At 39.2% G+C, this 13643-nt stretch overlaps 2 protein-coding genes across 2 annotated transcripts in view; both read left to right on the top strand.

Annotated features, from left to right (window-relative positions):
• The window catches only part of LOC6593518 (trypsin-1), a 33068-nt gene that overhangs the window by 6656 nt on the left and 12769 nt on the right, over window positions 1-13643 (top strand). The gene's annotated exons all lie outside the window — the stretch shown is intronic.
• Window positions 1380-2055, top strand: LOC6593520. The gene is made up of 3 exons (XM_002019175.2): window positions 1380-1452; window positions 1521-1697; window positions 1763-2055. Exons 1-3 carry the CDS (start codon window positions 1395-1397, stop codon window positions 1978-1980), a joined length of 453 nt encoding a protein of 150 aa, XP_002019211.1. The 5' UTR covers window positions 1380-1394; the 3' UTR covers window positions 1981-2055.

Here is a 13643-nt window from a genome sequence, read left to right as displayed (position 1 = left end):
ACCAGTTTTAAGTATTATATGGTTATAGCTTTCGCAATAGCTAGCATATTGATATGGGGGGTACACACAATTGCGAGATACAGGCGATAACTCGGGGGTTTTTATGGGCGGCGACCCCACCCGACACAGTCAAGTGCGAAAATTCTCAGGCTGTGACTAAGCTGTTGGATTAAGATAAGATAGATAATTCAGTCGGATAAGACCTGAGAGTGAGCGGAGAGTGAGGGAACTGTGGTAGCTGGTAACTAAGAACCTTGCCCTCGCCTAACACGCTCCTAGAAACAAGAAATGGAGTGGAACGTACCACTTCATTTTTTATTGAATCCATGTCTAGCTTAACATGAGCATTACGTTCCATGGATTCAATAAAAATTCAAGTGGTACCTTCCTTGAATTCGAAAAAGGCAATACAAAAATTGTTTTATTACTTAAATTTGGTCTGTTTTTATTCAAAACCTTTTCAAAATTAACAAAAAGTTACATTATGCTTTAATTACTTAATGGTAATATTTTCTAAATTATCAAAAAGTTGGTGTACATTTTTTATTCTTAAAAATCATTAACAGATTAAACTTTTTCAAAAGGAAGGCATTTTAAAAGTACGAGGGGCTATAGCATATTAATATGAAATTTCCAATCCACTTGGTGACATTTTTTTTTTGTGTGATTATCAAAAAATCAGTCATTATTGAATTTTTAGTTGGATTTTTTAAAACTATTTTGCTTTAAATTGCCCATCTTGCCCATCATCAATAGTCATGTCTTGAAAAAATACATATTTATTAATCGTGTTAGAACGGGGTTTTTAGCGTGTTCTAATTAAGAAGAGAGCACATTTATAATCGTGCAAGACCGAGTTCGTGTTGAACGAGCTCGTGTTGAACGAGTTCGTGTTATCGCTGCGAGCGAACGTGGCGAGTGAGCCGGGGGTTGGCTCACAGCCTGAGCGAGTGCACAAGGGGCTCGACCGTCTAGTTTAATGTTAAAATAAATACGATTTTAACGAGCTCTAACAACTAGGGCTTTGATTCGCATTAAGATTTAGTTTTAATCAATCATCAAAAAGAAAAACTGAATTCTTTAATGTAAATACCAGAAGAAAAAAACATCTGGGCGAAAACCTTTTCATTCAAAAAGTCGTAAAACCTCACCCTTCACGGTAAGCTTTTGTCGATAAGCTAATCTTAATATAACATGTATGGTATATCGCTTATCGCCCGTGCTCTCTCACTCTCTCAGTCTCTCCCTCTCGCAAAGACCGCACCTTCAAAGAGCAAAATGCGATATAAAAGTGTTCTCCAATAGCAACCAAAAGTCAGTTTAAAGTCAAAAGCCGTTGAGCAAAGAAACCGTGAAATAAAATTGTGATTAAAACTAAATAAATCCCGAAAAAAATGTATACGAAAACCATCATTGCCAGTGTGCTGATTGCCATTATTTGTGTGCAGTTTGGTGAGTGAAACGAACAATCAGAAATGTCTACAGAAATATAATGGATACAAATATCCTTTGGAATAAAGCCGAATCATTGGTGTGCTACACCTGCACCACCCCCAACGATTGCAAGAAGCCCAAGAAGACCACCTGCAGCAATGCGGCGGCCAATGAGACCAGCCACCACTTGGCGGTCTACCATCAGGGAGTGATAAATGCCACCAGCACGCGCTTCGATTGCATGTCCCTGCAGTACACCTGGAGTGAGTAGCCTTGTATGCAAATCCTCCCAGGAGCCATATCCTTATAGAGTTGATTCTTTTTGTAGACAATCAAGTGATCCACCAGCTGCATGGCTGCTTGCATCCCGCTGTGGGTCCCTGCAACCTGAGCCTGAAGCCCGCCTATGGGCATTACAACAAGACCCACTGCCGCACCTGCTCGGGGGATAAGTGCAACAAGAGTCCGGCGGGAAAAGTGAGCAGCAGCATCTACACAATTCTAGCCGGCGTTGTGGGCCTGCTGTTGGTCAAAACTTATGCCTAGACTATTTTTAAAGATGAACTAAAAAGAGTGTATAGAGAACAAATTGTTAATAAATTATTTTTGGTATAAGCGACAGCTCATTTTGCTCCTTATCTCTGTTCAATGATTAGATTGCCTTTTTGGTATTTCCAGGGCTTCACGTTTTCTACATTATTTCACAAATTTTGTTAATCAATCTGATTAGTTTTTTACGATCCACACACACACACAAACACACCTTTTGTGTTGAGTAACGTTAAACATCTGGCCAGACGGCTTGTACTTAAGTTTTAAAACAATTCCAAAAGTTTACGACTCAGGGGATGCCCATTAGCACTTGCTTTTCGGGTGACCTTTCAATGGAAATTTCCACTTTAATTTCGATATTTTCGACCCACATTTGAGTGCTCCCAATGCCATGTAAATTTTGGTTAAAATCTACTAATTTTTCAGCAAAATGTCTTCTGTCCAAATGATTCCCTTGCCTCTATTTTCTCTTCAGGGGCATTTTCTGTTTGATGCATGTCACTTAAGTGTTGCATGCCACACAGAAACATGAATAAATCTTTAATATTTTTTTGTGCAGACCAGGCTGACTAAAAGGCAGTCTGTGTTTTTTTTTTTACTTATTTTTTTTTATTTGCATTGGGGTCATGTTCGTTCTCGTTCTCATTCTCGTTGGAGTTGTGTTGTGGGAACTGCAGTCAGGCATTTAATTGATTGATTGTTGCTCGTCTATGTCTGCATCGATTTGGCCATGTCCAGGCCATTGGCAGCCCCCTACCTACCGCCCCCCCTCTGTCACGGTCTCCGTTACGTTGTTTCATAACCAAAAACCAGAGCCCATGCCTCTCCTGTTCTCCTGTTATCAAATCGACTTCGTGGCTATATGCCACCAACATGGTGGTGCTGTTGTTGCTGCCAATTAGTGCTGGTGCGTCATCTGTGCGCATCTGTGCCTGCACCACTGTGTTGTGGAATCTGTGTGCGTGTGTGTGTGTGTGTGTGTACGTCATCAATTAATTTTTGTATTGTTGAAACTTTGTTTTTTGGTGTGATTTTTTCAGAGGAAGACTGTGTTACGTGGGGCAATCCCATGCCCTCTCTGTTGACTGATTGGTTTCCTTGCAATTCAATTGTTTTGGGGACTGGAAATAGGAATGGATGGGCTTTCTTAACAAAGTTATGGCCATGGATTTGACATATATGGACCTCAGGATGAGTAATCAAAGGCGTGTGAGAGTCGTTTTTTGATTATAGACTTGTTGGCGACTATATTTAGATATATTTATACGTTTGATCATTGTATGAATCAATTTATTCGATGATAACCAATGCAATCGATTTTTTACACTTTTTCCGATAAATCCAGAAGCTTTCGTTCGATATACTTTAATATCACACGAGGCACACAAGCATTCTGGCTATTGAATATATCAATACTCTATATTATATTAATACTCCATCAGCCATTTGTTCCTTAATTAACTCCAGTTATTTTATTTTCTCTTCGATTCTGTATAAAAATCGAAGCGATTAGTGTATGATTCTACGACTAAATCATTTTGATAGCGAAACTCTTTGAAAATAATGGATTCCAATACACAAACTTCCACCTGAAACGCACAGCATATCTAAATAATGATACTTGTGATAACAAACGTTATTCATTCTCCCCAGAAACCAGAATCACTCCCACTTTACTGGAGTATTTTTGGGATTCCCAGCGCTTTCTGTCTTTCTCTCTCGTTTCCCGAAAACTTGCTCGAAACTCGAAGAAACTAAATTAAGTTTAACTTGAACTACAATATGTACATTTGATTTATGCATTGAGAGTCCATAGCCTGAACCCTCCCCCGCCTGTGTCTCCATCCCCTGCTCCTCCTCCTTTCCGTTTTCCACCAGGAGGATGAAAGGGGGCACCCTCCTGATAACTAAGCAAAAACCTATTCAACTTTCACGTTCGCATTGTTTGCACAAGCACGAAAAGTTATTAAGATGCATAGACGTGATTTTGCATGTTTTAAAAAAGAATACATAATGTTCCAGTGTTCCCGGGGAAGGAATACGTAGAGATAGAGATTGGGGAGACCTGGCTCTTCCTTGACTTGCACTTTAAGTACTCTTAATTTACTAAACAAATTTTCATTTCCAAACGAAAAAAAATGTTGCATTAAAAGAGGGTCCCAGGTCCCAGGACCCAGGTCTCCTGGAACTTCTTATTGACAAGCCTGAGACATGGAATTGAATTAAAAGTTTCCGCTTTTCCGCTACCCAAGGCTAACAGAATAACGAGAAGTTTCCTTCGTTCGTCCAAAAGTTTTTTCCGCATTTAAATTGATTTGTAATTCGTGGTTAATTCAGTTTGTCCTTTCTTCGTTTGGACAGTTTTTATTTCTATTTTATATTCAATTTCACATCTTTTTTAAATTAAAATTATTGTAATTTGACACGGAAATCGTGACAGTTGTTTGAAATTTGCCATGGAATTTACCATTCGATTGCACTGAATGCACAATTAAATATTTATGAACATTTTTAAACTGTCACAAAATGCAGTACGAGCATGCGGTCTGGGCCAGGCATTTTAGGAATGTGCAGTATTAAAGGAAAAGTCAATTTGAATTATGATGCTAAAATCAGAATTAAATTGAAAAATTCCACATGCACTGTGCACTGCACTGGCGTTAAAGAGAAACAAATGATGATGTTTATGGTGATTTAGTACCGATTTTGTCTCTCTTTCGATTCCAATTCCATTTTCATTTTCATTTTCATTTTCATTGAATTAATAAATATGTACTTATAGTAACTATGTACATGCATAATTGAAATCACCACCATTAATCTCTCTATTTTCGTTCTGATTTTAAAGATGTGCAAATTAAATTGCGAAAATATTTCACTCAAATGAAATCGCATTCTTTTAAGCTGTTTATGCTTATGAAATCTTATATTTCATTTGAATATTCACAAAATCAAATGAAATGAGGTAAAAGGATTCACTTCTCTTCTCACAATTTAATTCTGAAACAAATAAATCAAAAACACAAACATCTAAGCATCCAAAATGCTTTCACATTCGTTGGCTGTACAGCCAAAAATACTGGCCATAATTTATGAGAGACACGAACAAGTGCAAATGCCAGGAATATTCAAATGAAAAGTGAAAATCCACAAACAAAAAATGGTGCCTTAAATTCAAGCATCAAATCCCTTTGGCCACACACACACACACAAAACTAATATGATGAGAATTGTTGTATTCGTAAATTATTATTGTAATATTTGCCTAAAACGTTTATCGCATTGTCGCAAAATGCATTAGAAGGAGGCGGTAGTACGACGATGGGGCTTCTGTTGAGGTTTTGTTCAGAGATTAGCAAAGTCTTTAGCTGCTGTTGTGGCTCCCAAACGGAAGTTTGGGTTCGGTCTCGGGTTTCGGGGTTTTGTTTGTAAGTCATTAGAAAGATATTTGCCTTGTTTGCTGGGTGTCGAACCCTGAAACTTTATTAGGGATTAAACATGATATGATGATGATGTTGAAACAGAGACTGCGGCGAATGGAAGCTTATGATTTACAGATTTTGGGTTGTGAAAACGTATTTTTGGAGTTTTGAAAGAGGCTTAATCATAATCGAATTTTTAAGGAAAGTAAACCCTTTTAAAAAGTGGGAATAAAGAGTCTCCATATTAAAGCCCATATATTTCCATAGTACACGATTTTTTCAGGGTGGATTTTGTTGGTGGCTCTATCCTCTATCTGTCTTTTGAAATTATATTGTCTTTGAGACCTACTTTCCGACCTTACAGAGCAGTAGCACATGTGAACGTGTAGCAGAAAATTATCATAAATTTGGTAATTTTCAGATTTAGGAATTATCTTCCTTAAAATTTTCAAACGCAACGTAGTATAATCAAATCCCAGACCCCAGACTCCTCCTACCAGCAGTTCTCTCTGTTGCACATCTTGCAGAATTTATGCATGACAGGAGCATGCCTTAATCCTTTGCCAAGGCGCCAACGTGAGCTGTCGGATGGCTGCCTGTGTGGATGGATGAGGAGAAAGTGCATAGATTGCAGGGACAGGGAATTAGAGAGCCTCGTGTTTGTTATTAGCAAAACAATTGCTAAAGCACCAGAGGAATGCAGAAAGCTGGATACCTGGCCACATATTATGATTAACACCGCCCCCAACAAAAAGCTGAAACAAACGAAAACAAAGAGAAAGCCCAGGCTGGGAAAATTAAATTAAATCGGAGAATCCGTTGCAACTCAATTAAGTTGCGGACATCTGCTTAAGGGAAATCTGCTCTATGCACACATGGCCATCGCAGATAGCCCTCGAGCTGAAAATCAATCATTATTGGCAACGCCAGAAGTGACACTTTATAAAGTTATTGTTCTTCTTCCGCATTAAGCATATTAAAAGTGAAATGCACCGGGAAAACGGCGCTAAATGTCTGCAGATGGGAAAAAGGGAGAAAACATTTTATTGGAGGCGACAATGAAAAATCGCTGCCGCATATGTTCGACAATAACCTGACATTATTGACTGTTAATATCCTGCAAAATAAATGCTGGAATGTGCTTTAACGGGGGACTAGTGGATGCACTTACTTTTATGGCGGAAAAACTCAAGAAATTTCTCGGAATGTGGTAAATCTTTTACGGAACTGGTAAATAGTAAGGCTATTTCTTTCGGTGAAACGGATATCGAGATATTTCCTCTGGATTCTTAGTGCATAAAGAAAGGGGTCGAAAATTCTCCGACTATTTGGCTGCGAATGAAGATTTTTGCGCTCGTAAACCCAAGCAAACCGAGAGGGTCTGCTGCATGACACGCGGCGCGTGTGTTCCATTCCATGTTCCATTTTTCCACGATACCCTACCTACCCTACCTACTATAGGGTACATTTAAATCGATCTGGGTGCAACATTTCAATAACTGAAACGCCAATTAAAATTGTACAATGGGTTCTCGGTAAGGGAGTGACTCCAAACAAAAGAGAACAAAAAAAAATGAGAGAGAATCCAACAAAAAAATGTTTGGATACTGGTGGAGAGGGCGAAAAAATAACAGTGGACGAATGTCAGTTAAACGAACAAACAGCAAAAAACAAACACAAGCAGACATCTGCATTGGCCAGAGTTGACACACAGCCGCACATATATGTATGAATGTATGTGTCTGTGTACCGTGGCTATATGAATATGTGAGGGCAGTCAGACAGGAAGCACTCACCCACACAGAGACGACGAGAGATGCACCGCACACGTACACCAGACAGAGACTCTCATATCCTACGACCTGGCTATATCCTGTGCTGCTGGGCTGTTACGCGCTTGGTAATTGGTATTGTTTGCCTGAACGCGTGTCCACTCTCCGGGAACGACCAGGGACGCCACCCACACCCAGTCGCTCCTCTACGTTGGCACCTTGATGCCGCAACCGAATATACAAAATGGAAACCAATGCAATGCACACGCCGTGGAGGCAGGAGGCGGGAGAGCAGGAGCTTGTATAAGCAAGCAACTAGCGACTATTAATTTTCAATTATAAAGAAGGAGACGGATCTCTCCCCAATGAAGGGGAAGTGGGGTCAGTGCACTGTCACTTTCCCTTTTTGGGCGTGACAGCTGTCAAAATATTTGCAGAAAAACGTTGACAGAACTGCCACGATATGGGTCAGCATTCGGGATAAAATAAAGGATGTAAATGGATACGACAGAGATGCTGGAGGGGATGTCTGGATCTGCCATTGCTTTAATGAAAAGTGCACATATTTATTCTCATAATTATAAGAAATGGAAATCACAGCCGAATTTCTGGGGGCCTCCAATTAATTACTGCACTCAAGCACTCAAATATTCAATGAGCAATAGCCATCATTATCTCCGGGAGGTACAGTCACCGCCCACACATCCTTCAAACCGGAATGTTACCGTTAACAGACGCAACATGTTCGAAGAGCTGCTTTCAAACGTGAATTATTTGATAATCCTTATAAAGAATTCAGTGGCTCTGCAACTTTGGCTGAAGCAAGAGCTACGAGATGATTTTCTTTTCTTTTGTGGGATTATTTTCTTTACAAAATACGTACCCCCACAGGATACTGGCAGGGTGTATGTGCAATGTGCTTCCAAATTAAAGTGTGGCATGCTTTTCCCATAGCTTCCCATATCTTTATTATATTTCCCTTCCTTTCCGCACACACACTTTCACATTTTATTTCATTAGCGCGTAAAATTCCTTTTAATTAATATATATAAAAATTGTTGCTGGATGCTGTCTGCCTCGGTCAGCAGTCTACTTGTGGGGTTCAATTTGTGGAAAACAGAGCCCCAGACACAGACACACACATGGCCTGGCTCCCCAGTCGTCTCCTATGCATTTTATATCATTTTTGCTTGAGCATAAAATGTTGAAAGCAGCCGTTGCACGTGCGCAGCATGTTTAATTATCCCGTAATGTGGCTCAGGCTGTGTGTGTGTGGCAGGATGAGCGTGGGGCGTCATGTGGTTTCGGCTCATGTGGTCAGTGTTTCAAGTCCAAGCTTAATGACCCTGCTAGTGGCTGTAGTTTCTGCCAGGGTCTGTTTTAGTTGGCCATTAAATTGCACATTCGAAATAGTAGGGCACACAGCATATTTTGAAATGAAATTAAAAGTTGATTCGTGAAAGATTAAGTGAATTTAAGGGTCTTATTTTTTGATGGCCAAAATCTGCAATTTTATTTATTTCTGTTACGCAGATTTTATGGCTTAAATTCTGTACAAATTGTGGCTTAAATTTGAGTCCATTTTTGGTGTCTCTGGCTTCCTGCGAGTAGTTTCTCAATTTGCAAAACAAATTGAAAAACACTTGCCATGCATTGCTTCTAGGATGTACATACATAGATAGTCCTTGTAGTTTGTTCTCTGCATAAAGGAATTTGCATATTCCAGCCAGCAGTTGACTAACTTAAACAAGGACTTGATGGGAGTTCCTTAGTTGGATTTTAAGGGATTGGTTTTCTCTAGATTTAAGATTTATTTTCGTAGAAAATTAAAGGGATGTTCTTTATAATTTTGATAGCTCTAAACTTAAATGTTTTTCATATATTAAGCAAACCATTTTTAGAACTTAAATACAGTTAAGTCTTCTGCTTTTTTTTGGTGCTAGAAATTTGTATTCAAGTCGAAATTTCTGGCGTCTAAAGAGCTTCTCGTTTCGCTTTTGCGGTGGCTCTTTTTTTGTGCGCTCTTTCGCCGCTTTCTCCGCTTTTGACCGACAATATTAATATGAATGACTGTCATGCGGCTTGGTGTTGGTGTCTCCTCTCTCTCTCTGTATGTGTGTGCATAATTATGTATGTGAGTGTATCTGTGTGTGCAACGGAACGTTAAATGTGCACGTGACAAGCGTGTAATGAGGAAGTCTTCTGTCTTCCCAGCAAAACGCCGCTCGTCTGGCAGGGCAGCTCCAATACTATATATACAGTGACTCGTACGAGTATGTGTACTACTCTCTGGTATATATAGGATAGGGCAATGTCGTGCCATGTTACGCATATATATCCGACTCGACTCTACATATATTTCAATCATTTTAAGTGTGTTTGTGTTACAACGTCAGCAGGACAACGATGCCACCACAGGATAGTCGCCATCGCCTTCGCCTCATCGTCATCTCTCACACTCTCAGCCACATATTGCCGCTGCTACTCCTGCGAGTCCTGCGTCCTGCGTCCTGATGTCGTCGTCGTCTGAAAATTGGACAATGATTTATGAGGCGTTAAGTCAAACTTCATATTAATTTCATTTCATTTTCAACCAAACTCCTCAGTCCCAACGACCCGGGACTCCTGTCTTCTGGCTTTAAAGTTGAAAATGAAAACGCACGAGAAGAACACATGAGACACGTAAAATACTCGTACAAAAAATAAAAGCCAAGTCAAGAATAAAGGATAAAACCCGTCTGAACATTCGATGGCTATGCCACCAGGAATGAAGGTAACCGGAAAACGTGTTATGAATTTATGGAATGTGTTTTTTGGCATAACAAATGTTTAAGAACGAATAGGGCATGTTCTTACTGAATGATAGAGTAATCAATTATGAGATTTAAGCAGTTTGAATGGAAGAAAAATAATAGTTTTAAGTATTTCTTTTATGTACTATTTTTTTGGTATTTTATGGGACTAATCTCAGGCCGTTTTTGTAATATATGTACCACTTTATAATTGTTATTTATTTTTGTTGTTATGAAAAATCCTATGGGACATCGAATTTACGTTGAAATTTTCTGAAAATTAAGGAATATTCTTCATTAATTTTTTTATGACTTTCGAAAGTATCTTTTTAGATTCGGAAATCGAAAATTTTATTGAGGTTTGGAGGCCGTTTTCAAGCCATTCAAACATTTCAAATTGCTCCCAAAAAATCTCCGCAAGAGTATACTCTAAAGAAGAAACCATCCACAAACTCAGTCACACACACACCCACCTAAACACCCACAAAAACACACCTACATATACCGTGTCACACATTCAGCGGCAAGAATTTCAAGTTTCGTTAGCCATGCCCTTGGATTCTGGTTCTCGGTCTCGTTCTGGTTATCGTTCTGTGGGCCTTTTTCACCCTCGAGCATAATCATATTTTCTACCAACAATTGTGTATAACATGTGTAATTTGAACATTTCATTCATTCATTCATACATTTATTCGCTCCCACAGATACTGCCTGTGTGCCTGTGCGTGTGTGTGTTCTGGTGTGTGAAAATAACTTGTGGCATGCTTTGAGGCGTTGTGTGTGGCAAGCCAGAACTTTGAGCACTCCTCTTGCTGACTGCCTGGCTGCTCCTGCCACTCCTGCCACTGGTTTTGGCATTCTCCAGTGGTTTTTGCCTTTTTCACACTCTCCTGCCGCCCTCTCTCTCTCTCTTTCTCTCTGTGTGTCTGCCCCTCTCTCTTTTTCTTTGTGTGTGTGTGTGTGTGTGTGTCTGCCCCTGTCTCTGGTTATTGGCCAGTGAAGCGTTAACCATGGTCAATAAAAAATTTATTTAGACAACCACAACAGCTACAACACAATTTTTGCTGTTTCCCAATAAATAAAAAAACGAAAAAATAACGAAAAGATTTCACGGCCGAAGTGCTTGATACCCTCACAGAAAACATTTCTGGGGTAGAGATGGGAAATGATCGTCCAATTTTGATGAAGTGTTCTTGGGTTTTGAATAAAAATACCGTCGATCCACCGAGCTTTTAACGTAGATCCGGGAAAGGATCTAGCCATATATTATGGAAAATGATAGATAAGTAGGGGATAGAAAAAGCTGCATCGTAGAAATTGTTGCAGATTAGGAATGTTATATATAGGGATCTGTAAAATCATTATTTATAATTCTCTGCACTGCAAACCTCTGCTCGAAGTCCTAAAGCCCGCTCCAAAGAGCAACAATATTATGTTGAGTCGGAAAAAAATGTATTGGCAGGCAACAATACCACACAAAAAATGGAGAAATAAAATTGCTGTAAATTTTGCCTCTCACTCAGTTGTGTGCCGTCTACTCTCTCGCTCTCTCTCTTTCTGACTCTCCCTGATTCAGCCTTTTGATGGTGTCGAGCATTGGCATTTGATTTATTTTCTGGTACGTTTAAATATTTCAAATAATTCATATTTTATTGACTAGACATCGACACAGAAGTGAGAGATCTCTCTCTCTCTCTCTTTCTCTGGTTTTTGAAGCAATTAAACTGTATTGTGCATTGCATTTTGTGTTAATTCAATTTGTTTGCAATATTTTGGGTGGAGAATTTTTCAAAAAGCCAAATTTTGTGTTTAGTAATTGGTTGAGTTTTTGTTGGGTGCTTTGTGTATGGAATCTTTGGGTTCATTTGATAGAGAAACAGAAAATAATTTGCATATGAAAATTGTGCAAAAGTGGAAACGCACTTTCCACTTAATTAATGAGGCTTGTCGGTCGGATAGATTTGTACATATATGTATACTCGCCACAAAACCATCTACAAATTAGCAATAAGAAGCCGGGAAAATACTCTTCTGGCAAACAATTAAACACACACAATGCTCGGGTGAAACAATAAATGCAGTTTCCAAACCATGCAAACCAAAAATGTCTCCAGGGTCAATTTCAAATGCATTTACATTGCTGTTGCCACACAAAGACACACACGAAATACGAGTATAGATTAGTGTAATTACAATACCATGGAAAATGACGTCGACATGAACATGGCAAATGGCTCAAGGGCATTTCCACTCCACTCCACTGGGAAATGATGTGTAGTCCAGCCATCCAGCCATTCAGCCATTCAGTCGTTCAGTCGCTCAGATAGGGATTGTGTATGAGGCTGTGGGCATTTGGGAGGTCTCTATATATGGACTGCGTATTGGAAATTCTGCTTTTGATTTCATTTCATTACGCATTTGCAATTTCATCTATGAATAATTGAAAATGTGCATTGCATACTTTAAGGCCTCCCCAAATTGCCATTACAATTGAACATTTTGTTTGGCCCGACTCGTTCGTTTCAGTCGATGTTTTTGGCTAATTTAGACGAGAAATATGCTTATTACGCATTAAAACTAATTAAGCATGAAACTCTATTTGATGGCCTTACGCCCCCTCCACCCACCCACAGCCCCAACTATGGAATGCTCAAACTTATGTTTGAAAATGTTGATTGATGGCTTGAAAATGTTGATTTGTAGCTTGCAGATATTTATCCCAGCATTTAACATTGATTTATGGTTTGGTTCGCTCGATTTCAGCCATATGATAATTGTCGGGCTGTCGTGTTTGAGGTCCTCGCCCTTCTCCTCTTCTCTGCGATTAGCCAGCAGCTTCCTTTGCCTCTGTGCTGGCTCTCCTGCTGTTCACCTTAATAGCTCTTAATTGCAATTCCTTTCCGCCATGAAAGGACTCTTCAATTACCACACAATTACGTGGGAGTGTCAAGTGCAATGAAACCAAACAAAAAGAAGGAAAAAACACAGAAAAGAACCATAGGTTTTCGACTAGATAATACCTGGTACTTAGATATGACTTCTTTTTGGGCGGAAATGGGTTTGTTTTGATGGGAAATACTATGAGGAGAGATAAAAGACAGAAAATGGTCAGGAATAGACGTGAATTCTATCTAAAGTCCACCGGATTTTAATGATTCTTGCACTATATATAGATATTGTGTGTAGAAAAAAAACTATAAAATATGAGACACCTATCTTCAAAATTGATGAAGGTATAGCTTTATCTTAAATTCAGGCTTTAATAATTAACCGATTGTAATGATTCTTGTCATTTAGTTAGATATTTACCCTATGAACACCTCTATTAAATATAAGTCCTCTATCTTCAAAATTGTAGAAGCCACAACTTTTTTCCTTCGTCAGTAATGATCTGTTTATATGTTGGGTATCTGTATGGGTATCACAGAATATTAAACATTCGATTTTTGGACTATAGCTAGGGAGTTCTTTTGTTGTACAAAATCCAATATACCCCTGATCCCAAACGAATACGAGAGGTCTACAAAGACCAGAGAATAAGTGGGAATACGGATGCTGTGGTAAGAAAGCAGGAAACAAAGTCCAGTAGCTCACTTTGAGAGACCATCCGCCCACAAAACACTTTCCAGCACTCGGCATAAATTAATTACAATTCATTTCCCCTTGTAAGT

The sequence above is a fragment of the Drosophila persimilis genome, unplaced genomic scaffold (genome assembly GCF_003286085.1).
Source record: "Drosophila persimilis strain 14011-0111.01,24,50 unplaced genomic scaffold, DperRS2 tig00000124-arrow-pilon, whole genome shotgun sequence".
In the NCBI taxonomy this organism is placed as follows: Eukaryota; Metazoa; Arthropoda; class Insecta; order Diptera; family Drosophilidae; genus Drosophila; species Drosophila persimilis.
This window is presented reverse-complemented; position numbering and strand designations above follow the sequence as displayed.